Here is a 23,794-nt window from a genome sequence, read left to right on the forward strand (position 1 = left end):
TTAAACAGGAACAGCTAGCTATTCAGTGGTTATAGGCCAGACTATAAGTAACTAGGACCGAGTGGTGAAAACTAACTGAAGATTCATTTAAAATGGGAAGTATCCAACAGTGACTAAACAAAAGTCCTTTCCCAAAGGCACTGGATGTGTCCTTCCCAATCCTCAGAGGCCACTTCCCTTACTGTTATTGAATGTTTGTTTAACTATGGAAAGATGTGTTGGTGTTGCTGTTTTACTTTGCCTGCGTAAGGCACCTTATGGGTCTAATCAAAAGCTGAGTGACCAAGAGTGAGAGAAAGGTATAGGCAGGACATCCAGACAGGAGAGTAAGCAGGAGGAGGAATTTAGACTCAGCAGGGGCCAGACAGACAGACAGAGGAAGCAGAAAAGTAGGACATACAGAACAAAAGGTAAAAAGCCCTGAGGCAAAATGTAGATAAATTAGGAACAGGTTAAATTAAGTTTAAAAAGCTAGTGGGGGGGGGAGGGAGGCTGAAGAGATGGCTCAGTGGTTAAGAGCTTTGCTTGCTCTTCCAAAGGTCCTGAGTTCAATTCCCAGCAACCACATGGTAGCTCACAGCCACCTATAATGAGGCTTGGTGCCCTCTTCGGGCCTGCACTGTATACATAATAAATAAATAAATCTTTAAAAAAAATAAAAAGCTAGTGGGACAAGCCTAAGCGAAGGCTGAGCATTCATAATTAATAATAAATCTCCATGTCTTTATTTGGGAGCTAGTTGGTGGTCCAAATTCCACCTACAACACTGGGGTAGAGCATGATTCTTTGGGGTTCCCCTCTCTACTTCTGAATTATTTCCCTGTATTTGGTTCACTCCAGCATGGCCTCTTCTACCTGGACTCCCCTCATGAGATGGTCATCAAGACGATCCTTCTGGAATTCTGTCACGGTGCTGTTCACATTGTCTTTCCCCCACCCTACCCTCCTCCATTACACCTGACTCCATAACTCCCGACCAAATGTTTCAGCTCCTCCTAGCTCACTGGGCATCACCAGCAAAGACTAGTCAAGTTCCACAGAGTGCAGTGTGACTCACCCACACTGCCACACAGAGAGACAGACATCGTCCCTCTTTGCTCATCACAGTGGCCCTTTGGTATTTTTGGTATGCACACCAAGCACTTCGTTTCCCCAGGTGTGTAAGGGTTTTCTACTTCCCCCTCTCTAAACAACTCACTGCTGACTAATCCTGCCCATATCCCTGGCCAACTGTTTACAATAACTCAGACACTTCCCAAGTCCATCCCTGAAGTTACTTCTTTGTTAACACCATCCCCAAGGTGCTCAGAACTTCAGCACATGCTCCTCCCACCGAGCACATAAACTCCATAAGACGAGCGTTGTTGATTTTCTGTACTGCCCAATGCACGGACAGCATTTCGTAAGTCCCAGAACCACACTGGACTTTGTCTGGAATGTAAGCTGAGTATGCACTTCATCTTCCTCATCAGAGTGTAAGCTGCAGTGGGTTGGATCTCAGCCTGACTACCTTTGATACACCTGCCATGCCCACCTTAATGCTGCTGAGCATGAACTGCAAAAATGTGTGTAGACATAATACAACATACATAATACAATACAATACAATGGAATAAATAGTACAACCCCTTAAGTGTAGCCCCCAAAAGGTGCTGCAGTATGCATGCATAATGGATTTGTATATTGTATTTCTACTCTCCAACAGGATTCTACTTACTTATTATGTATACAATATTCTGTCTGTGTATATGTCTGCAGGCCAGAAGAGGGTACCAGACCCCATTACAAATGGTTGTGAACCACCATGTGGTTGCTGGGAATTGAACTCAGGACCTTTGGAAGGGCAGGCAATGCTCTTAACCTCTGAGCCATCTCTCTCCAGCCCTCCAACAGGATTCTTACTAATAAATTGACATGAAGCAGCCAGTTCACTCTGCTGGAAGACGACGCTCACCTTTGCTGGTCCGGAAGGTAAGCATGGCAGGCTGGCCTTCACCAGCTGCACTTCTGGCCACCATCAAAACTTCATACAGACTCGATGGCTCCAGTTCAGTTAGATGCAGCTCGTTTTCACTCCCTGGGACACGAACCGTGTGCCAGTTGCCCACTGCACCAGTGCCGTCATCCAGCTGCTCAAGAGAGACCCAGAACAGTGAGAGATGGCGGGCAAGAAACCTTCCCCCTCGTTACAAAACTCTAGCATTCATTTGCAGAAGTGATGCACTGTTGTCAGCAACAGATAAAATGCCATTTGTCTTATGAAAAGTATTACTGTCGTTAAATAAGAGGACTTGTTAGATTTTGCTTTAATACAAGCCTGCCTGCAGAAAAAAAAAATCACCCAGAGAATCACCCAGAGATAGAGAGGGCCAAGCACAACCAAAATAAATAACCAAACCATTTAAAATTCGACCCCCAAGAGGTCAGACTGCAACACGATGGTCATAGACAAGGCCCGAGGGCCTTGCTCTAGCAGGTATCCTTTATTTGACGAGTGTTCTACAATCTTAGCAAAGGACAGAACCAAGGTTTTCAAAGCAGTTTACAGGTTTGATGCCCAGGGGGTTAAAACAAGAGGTTTGATAGAAGATGGTTACGTGGTAAGGCTAGAGCCAGAGCTCAGTGGTAATCACTAGCCTTGACAGGGTGGGAAGGAGGGAAAGACAGGGAAATGTTATGGTTACTTTGGATTCATACTTCAATTTGGGGGGTATTTATACTCCATCCGTACTGGTTTTCTAAGATCTGTCAATTTAGCCTGACTGGTGGAGATACCACCAACAAACTTACTCTAGAACACTTACCTTTCTACCCTCCCACAAACGTAAAACATAAGCAAATGTCTCACACATACACAGGGTTAAGGAATGAGAAATTAAGAATGAATGGGAAGGCTTTACCTTTCGGTACTTCACAAAATAGGCATTGATGGGCAGTCCGCCATCCCTCCCTGCCCTCCACACCAGGTTGTACGTGTCTGGCATGTGGGTCTGTGGGGGGCTCAGGATGTTAGGAGCATCGGGGACGGAGGCGTTTTTCTCTGCTGGCAGTTCCACTCCACTAGAATGCACCTTCACTGGAAACAAGTGCAGCAAGCTAGACTCTGGAGCATCTCCTGGGTCTCGTTCATCGTTCTGAGTCGCTTCAGAAGGTGTGACCGACTCTGCTTTGGTATTTGTTTCAAAAGGAACTGCATAGAGAAGGACAGGAATAAGGGAAGACGGCTTGAAGAAGTTCACTTTTCCAGCATCTTCTACAAAGTTAATATCAGTGTTTATGCTGACATTCTAAGCACAACTTGAATCTGAGACATTAAAACAAGTACCATTTCCCAGCATTCAGGAGTCAGAGGCAGGCAGAGCTCTGTGAATTCCTGGCCAACCTGAGCTACAAAGTGAGATCTAGGACAGCCAGGATTGTTACAAAGAAACCTTGTCTCTAAAAAACAAAAAACAAAACAAAAACAAGCCACATTTTACTGTTTCAGAGTGGCATCTAACCTCTATTATCAATCTGTCTACTCATGGGAAAGCAGAGGGATTGTTTGGGGATAGTTGACTAGTGAAAATACTTTCATTTTTACTTAGCTTTGTATTAATATTCAGTTTTTTCAGTAACAATTTAGTAACTCAGTTTCAAAGAACCTGGTAAGTCCAACGCAGCAGATGATGCATTCTACTGGGAACAAAGTGACCGAAAAGAACATCGGGAGAGTGAGATGGCTCAGTCGACAAAGGCACAGGCCCGACAACCTGGGCTCCATCTCTAGAACCCACATAGCAGATGAGAAACAACTCTTACAAGTTGCCCTCTGACCCCCATATGTACACCATGGCATGCACACCCATCTCCACATACATGACAAATAAATGAATCTCAGCTTAAGCTTCAGGAAACCCTATTCCTTCTGTTTTTACTTTTGTTCTCAGGGTTTGGCTGCCCCACAGACATGTGCCAGCTGGTCTCGTGCAGAGATTTCATGGACAACAGAAGTGGAGATGAGGGCCCACTTCCACAAAAGTCCACAGGAGAGTGAAGCTACTTTGGCTGTGTCCTCTTATAGTCAAGTTCCAAATCACTGACGCCAAACAAGGCAAAAGCAAGAACACCCCATCTGCATCTAGCTAACTAGCAGAACAGAACAGAGTGGGAAAGAACAGCAAAAGGCTGTGCCACTAATCTGAGCAGTCAGTACTCGTTAACAGGTATTGCACTTATGAGGTTTAATCTTAATGAGATCCGGAACCTTCACAGAAGAAAACCTCTGGGCATGCTCATGGGGGAATTTCCAGGCTGAATTAACTGAAGTAGGAAGACCCGTCCCCAAAATGGGTAGCACCATTCTATGGGCTGGACGCACAGAATGCCAGCTGGTACCAGCATTTCCAACACCCCTTCACGGCTGAAGATACAATGTGACCAGATAAAATCCCAGCACAGAGGAGTCAGGAGCTAGTGCCAGGATAACTGCTGGGAGAGGAAGACTCAGGTTTTGTTTTGTTTTTCTAATGTTAACCACATAGCAGGGCAGGCCCCACTCCCAAAACTAGCTGGGCAACACAAACTGGACTCGATAAGGGGAAAAAGAAATCTCAAAGTTGGGCAGGAAGTGATGGGAGAGTGGAGGGTCATCATGGGAATAGTTGGAGAAGGGAGGGTGAATATGTTCAAAAAGTGCTATGAAGGTCTCAAAAGAATTAATACAAATATCATTTAAAAATTGACAGTCTAAAGCTTAGCTTCTACAACCAACAAAAAAAAAAAAAGATCAGTGACCTCAAGTGTTGGGGGAGGGGCCTGCTTGTTTGTTCCTGGCTGCCCTGAAATAATCATGCAGAAACTGTATTAATTAAATCACTGCTTGGCCCATTAAAAAAAAAGAATTTATAACATATAAAACAAGGTAAAAATAATAATTTTTATACACACAAAGAGGCATATATCCAAAACGACTGAGACCATTTTTGTGCCAAGAATTATACAAGGTATTTAATATGAACCATCTCAGTTAATTCTCAGGTAGAGAGGAGACCTTCCCCCTGCTTTAGACAGGAGGTGCTGGAGTTCTGAAACCCTAGGGAAGGGCTGTGGAAGGATGCAGTAGGGTCCTGTGAGAAGAACAGGGGGGGTGTGAGTGAGATCTGCAGGAAAAACGGCTGTCAGTGTAATAAACCCAAGGACCGACAGCTTGGCTTCTCTCCAGTGCTGCTAATACTGACAACAAAAGATGCCGTTATTCACTCCCTTGAGAAGGAAGTGAGCAGAGGAAATAGTTACCCCTACAATGAAGTCAGAGTCCTCACCAAAGGTGGGTGTGATTCTAGAACACACACACACACAAAGACCCAAAAGACACAGGCTACCAGTGTTAGTATAAGAGAGAAAGGATGTCCTAGAATCATCTCCATCAGAGAAAATAAGAAGCTAGTGTGAAAGGCTGCAGAAGAAAACTAATTACGTTCGCTGAGACAACTTGAAAATATTGCTCCTGGAAGGAGCGTGTTTACCTAGTGAGTCAGAATGGAGTGGACATTTAGGGTGGATGTGGTGCCTTCTAGTGCAGAGAAGCGGGCTCTGACAGGAGGGGATTAGCTGTGGCTTGGGTGGTGGAGATGGACTCTTGTTTCATTAGGATTCTCCAGGCAGCTGACCACTAGGAAGTGGTATCTGGCCACAGAAGCATTTCCATACCATATACCTCGGTTTATACAGAAGCGTAAGAGAAACGCTCTTCTGCAGCCTGTCCACTGCAAGAGCATCACAACTCGGTTTCTGCTACTCCTGCAGTGCAGTCTGCCACGACTTTTAAAATGGGGGTGGGGGACTAACTAGCATCTACTATTGCAAAGAATATAGTTTGAGTAGTTAAAAGGTTATATTAGGTATTGTCTGAAGATTAGCCATACAATGCTTTTCATTTTATCCCAAGAAACTCATCATAAATTAAAAATATTAAGTTGAAAAGGTACATTTATATTCCCACCCACCGGACACCATCACTTAGCAACAGCACACTACAGTATTCATGTCTTCCTTGTCTGGAATGGCTGACTGTACTGCCCAGGGTCACATTCGTCCTGCCAGCCCAGGAAAAGGCCTAAATCCAATTTTTTTTTCTTTTGGTTTTTCGAGACACGGTTTCTCTGTAGCTTTGGAGCCTGTCCTGAAGCTAGCTCTTGTAGACCAGAATTGGCCTCGAATTCACAGAGATTCACCTGCCTCTGCCTCCCAAGTACTGGGATTAAAGGCGTGTGCCACCACCGCCCGGCAAATGTTTTTTTCTACTGAAAGTGTACCACTGTTTCTTGAAAACCTGTAGATAAAATCACTGTAAGTTAAGGGTGGATACTTGAAAGTGCTCATCATTATTATCTCAGTTTATCCTCAAACAACACTGTAAAGTAAGCAGAATTCTATTTCCGTATTTAAAAGAATAATGTTTATTCTTTGTAAATTTGACACACTTATACTTTGCCTTTTGATCATATCTGCCTATCACTACCTCTCTCCATTTCTCCTGAGCACCCCCACCCCAGTCTCCCAATTTCATGCCCTCATTTTGGACAGATTTGCTTTGGTTTGGTCCTTTGAGACAGGTTCTCACTCCACAGTCTGGACTAGCCCTGTTGTTGATTAGAAGCATGAACCGCCCCCCCCCCCCCAGCTTAATGGTACACTGCTTTTGAATTAGGAAAAATTATAGGCACGTCAATGAATTCAACGAGTCTACACAGAAACTAATGAAACATGGAACACAACCACAGCTGACCAAAGCGTTCCCATGGTGACCATTCACATCCACACCACACTGCAGGACACCGCGCCAGCCCCCATTACAGTTACAGATACAACTCACCCTGTAATACTGTACATCCAAGACCTCAAAAGCTCAAGGTCTCTGGACAGAGAAGAGAGGGAGGTGTCACCTTGCTTCCAGACCCTGCTCTCCCTCTCCACACTAAACAAAGTAACCGAAGCTGAACTGGGCTCAGGTTTCTATGCAAAGAACTGTGTTAACATGAAGTGTTTGAGCTTTAGCAAACTCAGCTGGGTCCTAATAATTTTCTGGGGCGTGGAATGCCCAGGTGGGTAAGATGTAACTGACGGGGTTGCTGCTCATTAAGATGGCATTTACTGGGACAGGATCTGGAGCTTAGGAGACTGTGAAAGATCTAATCTAAGCAAGTTAGGTTATGAAATTTAAGTGTTTCGGACTTCACATATATAAAGTGAGAAAAACAAAATATCTAGTTCCAGTAGCTATAATCATAACATCTACATCTCCTTATGCTGCTGTACATTTGCATAAAATAATCATGCCTGCCACATTCTACCCAGGCAGCTCCTGCGACCTATCAGCAGCTAATAATTCTAAGCTGTGCCACTCTATTTTGCCCAGTAGAATATGTATATACAAATGCATCCACATATATGCACATACATACTCATCTGTCTGAATGTATGTATGTAACATTCAAGTGCCTCTACTTAAGATTACTAAAATAAGTAACTACCTTTTCCTGCAACAAATATCACAATGAATAACTATAATTTATGAGTAATTAGATAGCAATAACTGTAACCTGCTATGTTATATTGTAACACTGTAGCACTCGTAGCACCATTCTAACAGCTTTCCTGGCCTCTTAGACTTGCATGTGAACAGGACGGCAGTGACACAGATCGGGAAGCAAGCAGAGTTCGGCAGCCAGTCCACCTCTAACAGCCACGGCGAGCACATGTGAGAGTGCGGGGCCTAGCTCTTCCACACTTCTAGCTAGAGACCCCGCTTACATGAGAAACAGCAATGCTAACACCCAGACTCTCGCACCAGCGCTATTCTGCCAGGACCACCCTAAGGTTCCTCCTCTGCCTTCAGGACATCTATGAATGACAGGAGAGGCAAGAACACCCATGAAAGCCTGGACTGGGAACTAATTAAAGCGGGGAATTCTGGAGCCCCACAGTGAACTCCAGGATAAACACTGAACTGGATCCCACTTTATGACCAGAAAAGACATCAGAGGATCCAGGCAGAAAAAGGTCACATGAAACCCCAAAAGGAGTGTGTGCCTAGGGCAGGAACCTGTATCCCTGTAAAAAGCAGTACTGGATAGCCTATCGTGTCTCAGCGAACACAGCAACAACCTACTCATCTGACTTGAAGGCTTAACAAACCAACTCAGCCATCTGCTGACTGAACCTTGGGGAGCATTGCTTTACGTGCCCACTGAAGTAAGGTCAGACTTTGAGTACTTCAAAAGTCATGTGAAACCACTAAGTCATCATCATCATCATGACAAACCAGGAGAACAGAAATTCTACTAATCATCCCATTAGGAACATAACTTACATCGCCACATATGGGCATATGATAGGACCATACGTTTACATACAAGCCAACCCTTCATACCTTAAATCTTGCTTCTCAGGTCGCCTCTGAAAACTACATGAAATAACCTCCTCAGTACTTCACAACCCAAAGCCATTAGTCACAAAGACAGATTGTACTTTGAGCTCATTCCCAAGTAAGACTTAAACAAGAAATGGAGACCCAGGCCCACCTGGTTCCTATACAGCAAAACACCCCCAAACACGGCCCTATATTTCATTGCCACAGGGAAAATACACATTCATTAAAATAACATCTCAAATCATCCTTTCCGCACTATAAAAGGCAGTGTTGTACTGAGAAGACCACCGAAAGCCACTCACCGACTGTGAGGAATGCTTCGGACCGTGTGGCGCCGTGTTCGTTAGTAGCTTCGCAGGTGTATTTCCCAGCATGTTCCTGAGTAACTGCCTGAATAGACAGAGAGCTTGAGCCAGCTCGGGACATGATGAAGTAGACAGGCTCCAGGTTCGGGTCCCTGTGTCGGAGCAGGTGGGACTTTCGGGACTTGGACCTAAGGACCTGAGATGGATGGCTGGTTATCAATCCATGGCGGCCATACCAATGAATGACTGGGACAGGCACTCCAGTGGCATTGCAAGACAAGGTCACAAAGTCTCCGTCCGTCACCTCTACGTTTGCCGGTGCCGTGACTATAACAGGCTTCAGTCCACTGTCTATTAGAAACACAATTCACAGAATCAAAACGAGGAACACGATAACATCTTCTCTTTAAAGTAATTTCATCCAGTTGCTAAAACGATACTGCAAAGATATCCCCTCCGATTGGCTCCCTTCTCAACTTTCGCCAAGTAAAATTGACAGCGGAAAAATACAATGTTTCAGAGCCAGGAGAGGCACTCACCACCAAGCCTGACAACCTAAGTTGGATCCCTGGAATCCACTTGAGATCTCTTCCAACCATGTAGGTTCCAGGGATCCAACTCCACACACACACACACACACACACACAAATCAACATAACTGAGGAGTACAGAGGAAGCCATAGTAAATGTGTAAGGAGAGGATGGAATCCTGAGTGAACGTGTATTATTGACAAGTACCTCCATGCCTCAAACCCATAGGAACTGGCAAAGCCTTGCTCTGGTCCCTGTGCAAATGTTGAGTATGTTCAAAGAACAAAGAACTGCAGCTGTGTCGCCCTGGATGACTGCAACCTGAGACTGCTCCCCTACAGAGACCAGCTAACCTCCCCCCCCCCCCCCCCCCCCCCCGTGCTGTGCTGTACAAATAAAGGCACTGAGTTTCTGGGTTGTTGCATCTTAGGGGTTCTCTATCAGAGCACACACAGCCCATCCAATGCCAGCTTTTCTGTCTGTGTGTCTGTCTGCCTTTTCTCCATTCCCTTGCCACCCGTCAGGCTTCCAATACCAGGTCATGCATGCATGATGTTGTGTGTAATTTGGGGGAGAGCAGTTTTTTTAAGACAGGTTTCTCTGTGTATCCCTGGCTGTCCTGGAACTTGCTCTGTAGACCAGGCTGGCCTCAAACTTAGGGATCCACCTGTCTCTACCTTCTGAATGCTGGAATTAAAGGCATGAGCCATCACACCAGGCTTGCAGTGTATAATTTTTAAAAAGTATAATCTTTCATAATTGTAGGTTCCTCAAATTCCCCACACAGATTCCCTGTTCCCCTGAAAGAAATGTATATAAACAAATCTACTAAGATTCCAATAGGTACACAATGCCTACTTGACTGGAGTAAAGACAGAAGAGGTGAAGCCAGAACCTCAGACCATAACGTGAAAAAAGTAAAGAAGGATAAACTACATAATACTCCTTCAAGAAAATGGATGGTTCTGGTGAAATCCAATTAGAGAAAATCTGAGAGGAAGAAAACCTATTTTAAGTGAAAACTGGCATACTATTTATCATGGGCACGAACAGCATTTTTGTTTCTAAATCAAAATGGCACCAAGTCTTCCCTTCTAGTTCTGGATTTTTTTCTGAAGAGATTTTTAAGTGAGGCCACAATAAAATATTGGTCATCAGAGAAGACATTTTCTCCCAGCATGCTTCTTTTTCTGCAGACCTATTTACCATGTCTGACAAAACTAAAGACACTCCATCTTCACAGATTTCTGAACCTTTGCCAAGTGAATGAGTATGAACGCTCTGACGAGCCCTAACATGCATGTCCCTGAGGACTGATGAAGCTGAACATCTCCTGGCAGGTTTATGTGCCATTCATAAATGCTTTACATGACTTGCTAAAACGTTTGACTCATAGATCATACAAATACCCTCCAACCCAGTCCTCAAAAACTTTCCCTTGTGAATTTATCTTTATGTTCCGTGTGAGTTAGAGATTCAATTTTTGCTTTCTGTTTTCATTTTGATAATTACCACAAGTCAAAACTTGAAGCAAATATCCCCTATGGGGTATACAATACCAGTTCAGTCAGGTCCTTCCAAGTAAATCTATTTTCGTCAGTCTCTGCCATGTCCAAGAGTTTATTTGTTCCTGTAGCAATCTAACTTGAAAACTGTACTGGCTTTTTATGCTTACAGCAAGTGCCCCATGCTTTTAGAGTACATTAGCTACTCTTGGGCCTCGGATTATCTTTATACCTTTTATAATCATTTTATCAAGGGTACACACACACATACACACACACACACACACACACACACACACAGAGAGGCACATATACTCTCATGTAACCCAAGGTGGACTCAAATTCCTTATGCAGTCAAGGATAACCCTGAACTCTTGATCCACCTGCCTCTACCTTCCAAGTGCTGGTGTTACAGGCAGATGCCATTAAAGCCCAGCTAAAGTCTTCAAACTATTCTGATAAGATTTCATTTGAAGCAGCATAAATCTACAGAAAAGTCTGAAAAGACCAGATAACTGTATAACTCCAAGTTTTGCTACCCATGACCTAGAATGTCTTTCTATGAAACTTTGTTACTAATATAAAAAGTGATTCTTAAATAATATTTTCTGTTTGTTGCTAGTATACAGGAAGGCAAATGATTTGTGTTTATTTAGGTCTACACCTAATTTCTTCCTAAAAGTTAATATTTTAATCAGAAAATGTATAATAAATAAGAGCTAGCAAGCACTGTGGATATTGTACAACGGCAATGTTGGATATAAATTAATAACTATTTGGATTATTTCCTTCTAATTTCTTTGTCTTGGTTTGGTTTTGGGTCTTTTAAGACTGGGTTTCTCTGTAGCTTTGGAGTCTGTCCTGGAACTCGCTCTGTAGACTAGGCTGGCGCCTCGAACTCACAGAGTTCCGCCTGCCTCTGCCTCCCAAGTGCTGCCTAGCAAGAGCACTTACTCTTTTTTTTTTCTGTTTTTTTTTGTTTGTTTGGTTGGTTGGTTTGGTTTGTTTTTTGAGGTTTTTTTGAGAGAGTTTTTCTTTGGAGCCTATCCTCCTTCTGATTTCTTTTGTTTCTTTCTGTCCTGGCTGAACTCTCTCGTACATGGATACCTAGAGTAAACTCTAAAGAGGGTACCTTTTACACTTTCATGGTAAGAGATGTTTTATCCGAGTCCTTGTTAGATACCTTTTATCAAGTTCTACTCCCATTTTTCTGACTGTCAATTTTGTCTCATTTTTCCTACTCTTTATGAAATAATGATGGTTTTTCTCCTTTATACAGTAAACAAGGTGAACAATACATTTTATGGTAGACTTCTGAAACAATTGTTTTCAGATATATATATATATATAAATAAATAATTATAATTTATACGTTCTTGGCTTGGCTTGCTGGTATATTATTTATGATTCTTATACCTATGTTCACAAATAAGACCTGATTTAGCTCACTTTCTTATCCCACCCTGCTGTGATTTGGGACTCAAGACTGTACTGACTGGAGGTTTTCCATTGCCCCCTTTCTATGGGAGAGTTGTGTAATATCTGGAAAGGTCTATTACTTGCAAATTGGTAGAATCTACAAAACCATCTGGCCTGGTGTTTTCTTTGTGGGAGGAATTTAACTCCTAATTCAATTTCTGTCAGAGCTGGAGAACTGCTCAGGCTTTTTATTTACTTTAAGTCAGAGCCTTGCTAAGTTCTAGTTTCCCTTCGCTTTTACACATGTTATAGTCCGAATCCACAAAAGCCCATGAGTTGAAAGTTTAGTCACCAGCCTGCCATGAGTGACAATGAAATCTGAACAAGACGGGGCCTGGTTGAAAAGAAGTTAGGATGCTGAGGGTGTGTCCTTTGAGGGAAGACTGGGAACGTCCACACGTGCGTGCACACACACACACACACACACACACCACACACACACCATACATACACACACACACCACACACACACACACCACACACACACACACCACACACACACACACCCCACACACCACACACACACACATACACACACCACACACACACACCACACACACACCACACACACATACACACACATACACACACACACACCACACACACCACACCACACACACCACACCACACACACACCACACACACACACCACACACACATACACACACACACCACACACACACACACCACACACACCACACACACATACACACACACACCACACACACACACACGCCACACACACATACACACACACACCACACACACACACATACACCACACACACACACACACACCACACACACACACACACACTGTCCGTCTCTCTGCTTCCCAGCCAGGAAGTAAGCAGGTCTGTTTCAGCACTTCCTTCGGCCATGACCCACTTACTGTGCTGCCTGCCATAAGCCCAAAGCAACAGGCCCAAGGACCAAATCTGAAGCTATGAGCTACCATAAAGCCTTCTCTTTAAACTAATCATCTCAAGTATTCTGTCACAGTGGTAGGAAGCTAACACCACAGCTCTGCTTATATTTGTAATCTACTGCCCTAACAATTACTTTATTACTTTTTTAATCTCTATAGTGAGATTTACAACTCCCCCCCAAAACTGTCCATTTATACCTATTTCTTTACTTAGTTTTGCCAACTATTGGTCCACTTTATTAGACTTTACAAAGAACCAATTTCTATGCTTATTAATCTTGTGCTTCACCTTTCTTTGATGCTTTCTGCTCTTGGCTTTGTTTCTCTCGTCCTCTGCTTTCTTTGAACCTACTCTAATGTTCCTTTGATTTACTTAATAATTTTCAACCTCACTCGTTTTCTTTGGTAAGCACACAAGACTATAATAGCCCTAAATTCCATGCTGGCCGTCTTCCCACAGGACATGACTGATTGTGCTGGCTAGTCTTACGTTAATTTGACACAAGCTAGAGTTATCTAAAAGGAGGGAACCTCAATTGAGAAAATGCCTCCAAAAGATCCAATTGTAAGGCATTTTCTTAACTAGTGATTGGTGAGGAGGGCCCAGCTCATTGGGGGGTGACACCAATGGGCTGGTGGTCCTGCTTCCATAAGAGGGTGGACTGAGCAAGCCATAGGAAGTAAGCAGCTTCCCTCCATGGCCTTTGATAATTATGATAATTATGAAGGGAAATTTGGTAATAGCATCTATTAAAATTTCCAACATATATATATATATATATATATATATATATATATATATATATATATCCTTATTTTGCAAGCTCCCTTCTAGGAATTTCTTTTAGAGATACTCGCACATATGCAGAATAATTAAGATACTCATTACACCTCAAACAGCTATCAAGAAGATGCTAGTCAAATTTCTGCAACTATAAAATGGAATAGTAAGCAGCCAATTTTCTTAAAGAATAAAAATATGCTTTGATGTGCCATGTGAGAAAAAATTCAAACTATAGGTGAAGTAAAACTTTTAAAGGAAAGAATTCTGCTGCTATTTATGTTTTTAAAAGACAATAAAAACATATATATATACACACACACACCTGTGGTATATAACTGCTTGCATATGTACATAGAAGGCTATTCAAGAAACTAATAAAACCAGTTGGTTCTAAAGAAAAGACTTTCTGACCGTTAGATGCTGGCAGGAATAGGGAGAGCAATTTTGTTGTTTGCATGTTTGTTGTGGTATCACTTGTGTGCCTGGTGCCCACATAGTCCAGAAGAGGGTAGTGGATCCTCTGAGGCTGGAGTTACTCATAGGGTGCTGATTGCTGGGTGCTGAGAGCTGAGGGCTGGGTGCTGAGAACTGAGGGCTGGGTGCTGAGAGCTGAGCCTGGGTCCCCTTGAAAGGGCAGCTGTTAACCAATGAGCCATCTCTCTATCACAAAACAATTTTTTAAATGAACTTGATTAAATAAGACAGCTTTATCATGGAAATGCCAGTCTACCACTACAAAGATCATGAAAAATATGGTTCTTATATGGTAGTAGGATTATTTTCTTTCAATAACATAACTTCATTTCTAATTACTGAACAAGCCTACCTATGAAGGAAAATTGCTTGTGATTATACAACTTAAAAGCACACCTTGTTCAATTTGAAGTCTTCCAGTAGACTGCATGAATCCAATCCCATTGTCTGCTACACACTGATACAGCCCAGAGTCTTCCATGGTAACCCCGGTGATCTTCAGTCCATTTCCTTCGGCTAGGTGCCGTGGGGAGGGGCGAATAGGCTGTGCGTTATGAAACCAGGTGCGGTTGGGGGCTGGGTTCCCGTGAACATCACAGGTAAAATGCACAGTGGCCCCCAGAGACACTTTCTGATCCTGTAGTCCTTTAGAAATTGAAGCATGCTCTGTAAAGAAAGCAGGCGTGTTTCACTACCACACAAGTCATGGGGCACCTGTCTGTAGCATTGAATGTGAAATCCCTCTGTGTCCTTTATTGACACTCATTCTTCCATCTATGTGGTCAAGAAACACTAAGAAATCCACTTTAATGTTCACCAGCAGAATAGGTATAGTGCTACTAAGTTAGAATCTTTTTTATATTGGCCCACCCATTTTATACCTCGTGTGCATGTGCACATGCGTGCACGCGGACACACACACACATTTCTACCCTGCTCTTCTCTTAACATTTAACATTACGTAATAGTTTCTCTAGATCGTATACCAAACAGGAGACAACAAAGCTTTATTCAAAATGAGAATCTTTTAAATGCATCAAATAATGCTTTTGTTTTAAGTTCTGATGATGGGGCTGTTGTGACCACCACTAAAGAGCAGCAGCCATGGCCCTGGGGTACCTCTGGCTGTGGGTCTTAACAGGGGCCAAAATGGATGAAGAACATCAGCAAGCCAAGCCATAGCTGGTGCATCAGGGACCTCACCAAACACAACCAATTTGTAGGCCACATTATCCAGGATGTGTGTGGCATCCTGTTAGCTGCACGGCCATGACATTGCCCAAGGTCCCCAAGCCAAGGCTTTCAAGTTCAGTCAGAAGAGGGTAGAGGTGCATATCCCCGTGAAGAGGAAGCACTAAGTGGACTAAACCTACCCAGCCTCACTATATAAATCCATAAATTCTGTCTGCAGTCAATTCTACTTTGACACTATATGAATAACAGGCAAAATACTTTAGTTTCCACAGAGCTTTGTTCTGAGACAGCGCTGCCTCTATGTACTGGCATTTGCCATGGAGACTAGGCCAGCTTCACAAAGATCTGCCTGTCACTGGCTCCAGTGCTGAGATTAAAGGTCCGAGCTGGGATTCCTGGCTTAAAGTCACTTCTTAGTCTTGAAAGTACGTCATTCCCCAACACTTTCAGTATCTGCCCCAAATAAGCAGTGATCGTATTAATCCAGTTCCGATTACCACTGGGTTTAGAGTTTTCGGGGGATTTTTTCTTTGGTTGTCTGGTCAGTTTTTCTGGCACTGGCAATCAAAGCCAAAGTCATGCATGTGTTAGGCTACTCTAACACTGAACTGTACACCCAGCCCCATCACCAATTTTTAAAGCTCACTTGCCATATTTATATTAATCCCAGTGTAACTAAGCTACATCAGGTTATGAGTATAAATCAAATGTAAAAAAAACATTTACAAAAGTCCTGTTTAACGAGACCAGTTCCTATTCATTTCTTTCTAGTTTTCAGAAGACTCTGTTTTGATGAAGGAAACATTTTCCAATGCTACAGGATAATGATGGCAGCTGCTGACGGCAATGTTCCGAAATAAAGACTATCTACAGAAATGGGGAAGGATTTTATCAGCCAAACATAACAAAAAGGTAAGAAGTAAACAGCTGGATTTCTTTGTGAGGTGATACCTCTAGTCAGTTCCATCTTAGCTGCCGCTGAAGGACCACACACACATGCACACACACATGCATGAACACACACACACACACGCACCAAGCTCTCCCCACGTTCCAGCTACCAGTGTAGATATTTCTTAATATTCTGTATCTCATTTTTAGCTCACAAATATCCTTCAAACATCAGTTAGACCAGGAAAATGATGTGACTTGAAATGAAATCTCTGTATTGAATAAGTAAGACCTTACCCAGAACATTGACCATGTAAGTGACGTGTTTAACATCTCCAGACTTGTTGCCCACCACACACGAATAGTTTCCCGAGTCTGCTGGGTCAATGCTAGCCGTGGCAAGATGAGAGTAAAGCCTCCTCCAGTTGCTTCCTGACACAGCATCCTGCCCATCCTTCAGCCAATACACCTGTGAGGCCGGGACCCCACTCACCACACACTCCAAGGTAACAGGGCTGTGAGGGAGGACAGACAATGCCTGAGAAAGAGCAGGGTGAAGAATGTGAAAACCGTCTGCTGAGGAAGGGCCTGGAAAAGGAAGGGAACACAAAGCAGTATTAGAAATGACTATTAGAAATCCACCTTCTCCCTTAGCTGATCTGTGAACCCGGGAAGCTGCTTCCATTTCCAACAAGTCCATGGGGGCTAGAGAGATGGCTCAGTAGCTAAGAGGACTTGTTATTTTTGCAGAGGACCCAGGTTCAGTTCTCAGCACACACATGGTGGCTCACAACCATCCATAAATCTAGTGCCAGGGAATCTGATATACCCCTTGGGCATCCGGCACAGATGCGGTGCATACACATATATATGCAGGCAAAACTCTCATATGCATAAAATAAATAGATCTTTAAAAAACAAAATAAAAGCAAGTATAGTCCTGTTAAGGGCGCTGGCTGCTTTTACAGAGGTCTCAGGTTCTACTCCTAGCACTCACATTAAGGTTTACAACTATCTATATATTTCCAGAGGATATGATGCCCTCTTCTGGCCTCTTGAAGACCAGGTATGCACATGGTGCACAGACATACATGAGGGAAAATACCCATACAATAATAATAATAAAATAAAACCAGTGTTGAAAAACATGCTGAACTCTCTTTTACCAAGGCTTCCTGAGCCACACTTGTGAGGAATCTTCCTTCCCTAGCCACCAACATTCTCCCAGATACTTACGACTCACAAGGAGCTTCCGGCCAATGGGTTCAACCTTCAATTCACTGGTGACAGGATTATAAGCAGCACATTTGTATGACCCCTTATCCTTCGAGGACACATTCAAAATCTGAAGATTTCCCGAGGGGAGGATTACGTAGTTCCCTGGGGAAGGTAGAGGGATGCAGTCAGGGCTACAGATGCAGCTCAGTTGTAGAACCCTTGCCTGGCACAAAGCTGGGCTCAACCCCAGCACCCATCATATGAAACAGTGGCACATGACTATAATTCCAGCACGAGGGTGGTAGAGGAAGGAGGACCAGAAGGCCAAGGTCATCCTCACCTACAGCGCTCCAGGCTCTACAGACCCCTACCACACACCTGGAACTAGCAGAGACTGCTGAGATTCACACAGAAGACTGGCAGCGAATGTGCAGCCAAAGAAGCATTATTACCCAAGAAAGGAAAGTCAAGCCCAACCGTGCTTATACAGCAAAACCTTCAGCAGACAGTCAGAGTCTGAAACACAAGAACATCATTTGGACAAAGACGTAGTAAACACATCTTGACCTATGGCTGCCGCAGTGTTCAGTCACTGGCTACTCATCACGCTTCTTAGTAAATGCACACAGAGTAGCTATTCTCCGCCAGCCATGGCCTGGCACACATGCCATAGAAATGAGGAAAGCAAAATCCCTGCATTAATGCATTTGACATTCCAATAGGCAGAACGAGGTGGCAGATAAAGGGGCGACTAACAAACAAAACATACCCAACTTACACCAGGTGTGATACGCTCTACCAGAGAAAGGGGAAGAAAGTGACAGAGCATCTACACATCCATGTGGGCCATCTCCTCTAAGAAGTAGCGTTTAAATATGGCCCTAAGTGGTTGAGGAGCGAGCCTTTGGGGTCAGCCGTCTAATGTAACTACGTGCCCTGGCCTCTGAGAGCACATCCCCAACAGGACTCACCTGTGGAATACTTCAGCCACTTTCCCCGGATCTTATAGCGCACCTCGGCTTTGGGGTTGCTCTCTGGTACCCTACAGCTAACGAAACCCGTATTCTTCTCTTCTGCAGTAATAACATGCATTGTTGATGGATCGAAGTCACCAAGAGCTGAAATAAACAAGGAAACAAAGGAATGTAAAATAATTTAAAGGAAACTTAAAACTTAGAAACAGAGAATGGCCTTTTGTGGCAGCTGATACCAGTTCCCAAAATAGCAGGAATAGGATCTTTTGTTGTTGTTGTTGTTTTGTTTTGTTTTGTTTTTTGAGACAGGATTTCTGTGTAGCTCTGTCCTGGAACTGCTTTGGTAGATCAGGCTGGCCTCAAACTCACAGAATCTGCCTGTGCTGGGATTAATCCCAGATATCTGTGTACCTCTGCCTCCCGAGCTCTGGGACTAAAAGTATGCACCACCATGCTTTTAACCAAAAAAATTTACTTTTTGACAGGTATACATTATGCATTATACATTATGCAGCTTAAGCTAGCCTTGAACTTGTGATCCTCCTGCCTCAGTCTCCCAGTTGCTAGGATTACAGGTGTGCACCACCACACGCAGCAATGAGAGTTTCTCATCTGAGAAAGGTGCTGCAGCAGAGGTGAGTGGTTGAGGGATGCAGCTAAGTCAGGGCACACAGGTTTTCCCTTCAGGGAACTGTAAGGAAAACAAACTGACCCAAAACACCAGAGAGAACTGCAGAGCACACTTACTCCCACTCTGTCAAGATGAATTCTTCCCAGTCCAGAGGGGTCTTCATCAAAACTCACTTTCCCTGCAATAAAGCGGCTTCTGGGAATGAACCCAGGACATTATAAAACACGGCAGCCCACTGAGCCTGGAAGCATCGGCTCGGTATTGATTCCTTTCAGTTTAGACAGTTCCCTGTGGACTGAGCGGGCCCTTTATTATCCCCACCGCCCAAGGACGCCAGCTGCCGGCCTCCAGGAAATCAACCCTCCAGTGTGTGTCTTGGAACTGCGCATGGGTCACAGCTCTATAAAAACATTTACTCTTCTCAGTTATGACAAACTCTCTACTCCAGGGGAATCCAGATTTGTTCTGTAAATAGGGGTGCCCTCACAAAGCCGTTTTCCATTACTGGAAGCCATCGCCATTTGAAAGGCAGATGGCTCAAACTTACCAGGGAAAACCATGCATTCCAGATTTTCCATGAGTTCAATTCCGCACGTTCCTTTCTCTACAGTCAGTTTTCCTCCCTCCCCCACCCAGCTTCTTTAGCCTGGCTTCAATTACATAAATTAAAACCCCCTGGCAATCAAGGGAAATAAAACAATTAGATGTGAAATAAAGATTGAGGACTGCATGAAATAAATGAGTGTCAAAAGTCGACTTTTTTTTTTTTGGCCTGTACTGATATTAAGGAGTTTAAAATAGATTCACAAGGATATTGCCCATAATTCACAATAGAAAACTGCCCTGTGCTAATTTTTAAAACAAAAATCACTTCCACACTATTAATACAGATTAAGCAACAAGGCTGGGCTATAGAGGTTCCAGCATCTTTCCCCAACTATTTAAAATCAAGAGGAGGTTAGGATAAGAACTCTCAGACCCCTACATGTATGGCATCGGTGCCCAAGGTTTTCCCACTATGGAAATTGCGAGAACGAAGAGAAAACCCATAGATTTCAAGACAAACAACAGGTAACAAGGTTCACTGTAAACTCACCTGCAGTGGACACTGTTGCAGGGCCACTCACAATAGCACCAATGCTGTTGTTGGCAATGCACCGGTAGCAACCAGAAAGGGAAGGGTTAAGAGACAGAATTGTCAAAGTCCCCCGATGAATCTTAATCTGTTCCGTGTTTCTGTCCAATTGTTTCCCATTGTGCAACCATGAGATGCGGGCAGTAACTGGTTTAGCAGAACAATGTAGGACCACGGGTCTACCAAGCTTCTGGACCGCAGAGAGTGGTTCAGAAATAAAATAAGGTGCCAAGTCTGCAAGGGAACATTCCCGTGTGCAAAAGAAGAAGGAGAAAGGGGGAGAAAGCAGAACAAGAAAGTATATTAAATACATTTCAGCTGAGTCTATAACTAAGGCCATCTCTTATCTCTATATGTGGTACGGAGTTCTTAATGCTTATTAAAAAAATCATAAGCCCATCTTAATCTCAAACTCACAAAGATCCTTCTGCCTCTGCCTTCCAAGTGCTGGGATCAAAGGTGTGCCACTATGCCAGGCCCCTACAGTACTCTTAATACATAATAAATGCTACACAATGATTACACATTACTACACATATATATCCACCATCACATAAGTATAAAGCCAAAAGATTGAGCTGAAGAAAGACTTCACCCAAAGCCCCATCATTTTCCTCTTACCTGAACTCACAGAAGAACACAGAATCACAAGAACATACAGCAGTGTCCATAAGGGTCCGAGGTCTGGATGCATAGCGCCCAATTACAGAAGTATGCAGGGATGACTTCCAGAGAAAGCCCAGGCCTCAGCTCACTGGAAAACATGAAGGAAGACAATCTAACCACAAGAACCACTAACAGCTTTAAACTGAACCCTTTATCTTAGACTCTTCATGATCCATGTCTTCTCAACCCACACACATATCTGGACACTAAACTAGGGTTAGAAGCTCTGCTCTTCCTTCCAAGGGACTAGGATACTTTTTACTAGGGACGACTCAGAACCGATGGATAACACACTGGAGTGGGTCAAGATGGAAGATGAAGCGCCTTCAGGAGACACTGAACCCTTGGGAGACAGATAAGGGCATGGTGAGTTGTGAACTGTGACAATGACAAGTGGATTCAGGACAATCTGAAGCAGAGCCAACGAAAGCACAGGCACGGAGATGAAGTATGAGTGCGTTGCAGGTATGTCCAGGATAACGCTTGGGTTTGGGTGTAAAAGAGAAAAGAATGCCCGTTTACTAAAGAAGAAAAATCCAGAGAAAGGGATTCAAAGTGAGGAAGGAGAGAGTCTACTGGATATCCAGCTGCTCCCAGGAGGTCCAGAGTTGCTTAAATGAATCTGGAGTCATAGGGAAAAGTTAGAGCTGAGAATGTAGATTTCAGAGGTTAAGAAAGTCAGGCACGAGCTCAGACTCTTCTATGAAATACACGCTTAGAGCACAAGACATTTCCACCAAGGATCTTGGAGCAGTGGGGGTGCAGAGCAATGAAAGAGATGGAATCCAGGAGAAAACTCTTTCCAGTCATCGCTGTCTTAAACCAGGTGAGAAGCAGAGCAAGTCCAGCTGCCATCCGAACGGTGCAATGCAGACGGCTCATAACACTGACAAGAGCAGGTCAGCAGAGAAAGGCTAACTTAGCGGGAACCATAAGGGAGCAGGCAACAATGAGGAAAGAGGAGAAAGACTTCCCAAGTTTTGCCATGCAGCAGAAAAACAGGAAGAAAATGGCGGCAGACAAATGAACAATTCTGACAGACGCCACCCGAGGGAAGGGTTGCTTCTGGCTTGTGTTGCTTTTCTTTTCCCTTTCTTTTCCTTTTCTTTTCCTTCTCTTTCCTTTCCTTTCGGCTGGAAACAGTACAGTACACTTAGAAAACGTTTAAGAAATCCATAAATCGCAGGACTGGCAAGGACATGGAGACAAATCACCATGCATGTGATGGGTGGAGGAAGAACTAATGAGTTCTTTTTGGAGACAATATATATGTATGTATGTATGTATGTATGTATGTATGTATGTATGCATATGTGTGTATGTATGCATTATCATTTATTTATGCAACAAATATTTTTGATTATTTATTATGTAGCAGATACCATCCTAAGGGCTAGACAAAGGGCCGTTTCCATTACAAAAATAAAAATAAATAATACAGACATAAATTTAAGCTTTACATTCTAATAGGAGGAGTGGACAATGAGCAAGATAAATAAGTTTTAAAATGTCTGTGCATCCTCCAGATATTGCTAAGTTCCTACTTTGCTCTCACTTTTCCGTGTAACATTCTGTTTCCTCCTTAAAAGCAAGCATATTCAATAATATAAAATTCTACTTTCTAGAAACACTATAATGTCCCTTAAAACGAAAGTACTACTTTAATATAACAAAATACCCATATGTGCAATCATAGTTAATAAAAACTGATTTCTGAACAATTCTAGCTACATTATTTGTTCCTTCATTTAGTCACTCGTGCATCTAATTTTAAAATCGGCATAAATCTATAAACATCTCCCCACACACACACCATGCTAGGTATTATGCTGGTCAAGGTTATCAGTAACCACTGTAGATCCTGCCCTGCGTCCCTGCTTGGCCGGGGTTGTAAACAGAGTCTATGACTCTGGAGTACAAGACAGAATGACCAGCTACATTAACAACCCATTAGGAATACAAAACAAAGCGCTGAGGGTTCTGGAGTCGGCGTCTCCGTGCATGCGCTCCTCTGTTTCTCCTGCTCCAGAGTCTGGAAGCTTACAAACCTAAGCTTGTCGAGATCTCTAGCACTCATTGGCAGGAGGGGTCAGTGGTGTGGAAACCTTCGGTTTCATTTGAATTCTCCTAGTTTACAGCTAAGGACAGACACAGCAGCAGTATGAAAGTAAACATTCGTAAGACTTGGTAACAGGAGACACTTTCGGAGCAAATGTGCACACGGAGGATGGCTTCTTCCTTCTGTCAAATCTTTCTCCGACCATTTATTTATTAGAAGGCAGCAGCGTGGATTTTACAATGAACTTTAACCCTCACTCACGACCTAATTTACAGCTGCTCTTTGAAGTTTCACAGCTCATTATTTCTACCTAAACACGACCACACAGAAGTCTCCCTGATAGAGCCTACGGGCTGCTCATCTACACTTCAGACAGGCTCTCAGTGTGCGCTCAGGGCTAGCTCTAACTACGTAATCCAGGCTAGCCTCAAACTTGCAGTGATCCTCTGTGTCTATCTCCTTGGCGCTGGGATTACGGGCAAGATCTCATTTGATCTTGGAAGTTAGAAAGAAGCTATGACCATAAGAGGCACTTACTAAACATCGGTGGGCTCTACCACACAGCTCAGTGGTAGAGGACTATGTGGTGACGTCATCTATGGGCCCGG

General features: G+C 43.5%; 1 protein-coding gene across 2 annotated transcripts in view; it reads right to left on the reverse strand.

The window, feature by feature from the left end:
• Positions 1 to 23,794, reverse strand: part of Cdon (cell adhesion associated, oncogene regulated) — an 87,587-nt gene that overhangs the window by 36,436 nt on the left and 27,357 nt on the right. For both annotated transcript variants that reach the window (XM_075966391.1, XM_075966390.1), the window contains exons 2-10: positions 21,083 to 21,215; positions 20,423 to 20,695; positions 18,693 to 18,839; positions 17,740 to 17,883; positions 16,801 to 17,091; positions 14,815 to 15,084; positions 8,716 to 9,069; positions 2,901 to 3,190; positions 1,955 to 2,129 (exon numbers count right to left, since the gene is read on the reverse strand). In XM_075966391.1, coding sequence (XP_075822506.1) covers positions 1,955 to 2,129; positions 2,901 to 3,190; positions 8,716 to 9,069; positions 14,815 to 15,084; positions 16,801 to 17,091; positions 17,740 to 17,883; positions 18,693 to 18,839; positions 20,423 to 20,695; positions 21,083 to 21,155 — 2,017 coding nt within the window. In that variant the 5' untranslated portion in view covers positions 21,156 to 21,215. The remainder of the gene's footprint in view (positions 1 to 1,954; positions 2,130 to 2,900; positions 3,191 to 8,715; positions 9,070 to 14,814; positions 15,085 to 16,800; positions 17,092 to 17,739; positions 17,884 to 18,692; positions 18,840 to 20,422; positions 20,696 to 21,082; positions 21,216 to 23,794) is intronic.

Source organism: Microtus pennsylvanicus, chromosome 3 (assembly GCF_037038515.1).
Source record: "Microtus pennsylvanicus isolate mMicPen1 chromosome 3, mMicPen1.hap1, whole genome shotgun sequence".
NCBI classification, from domain to species: Eukaryota; Metazoa; Chordata; class Mammalia; order Rodentia; family Cricetidae; genus Microtus; species Microtus pennsylvanicus.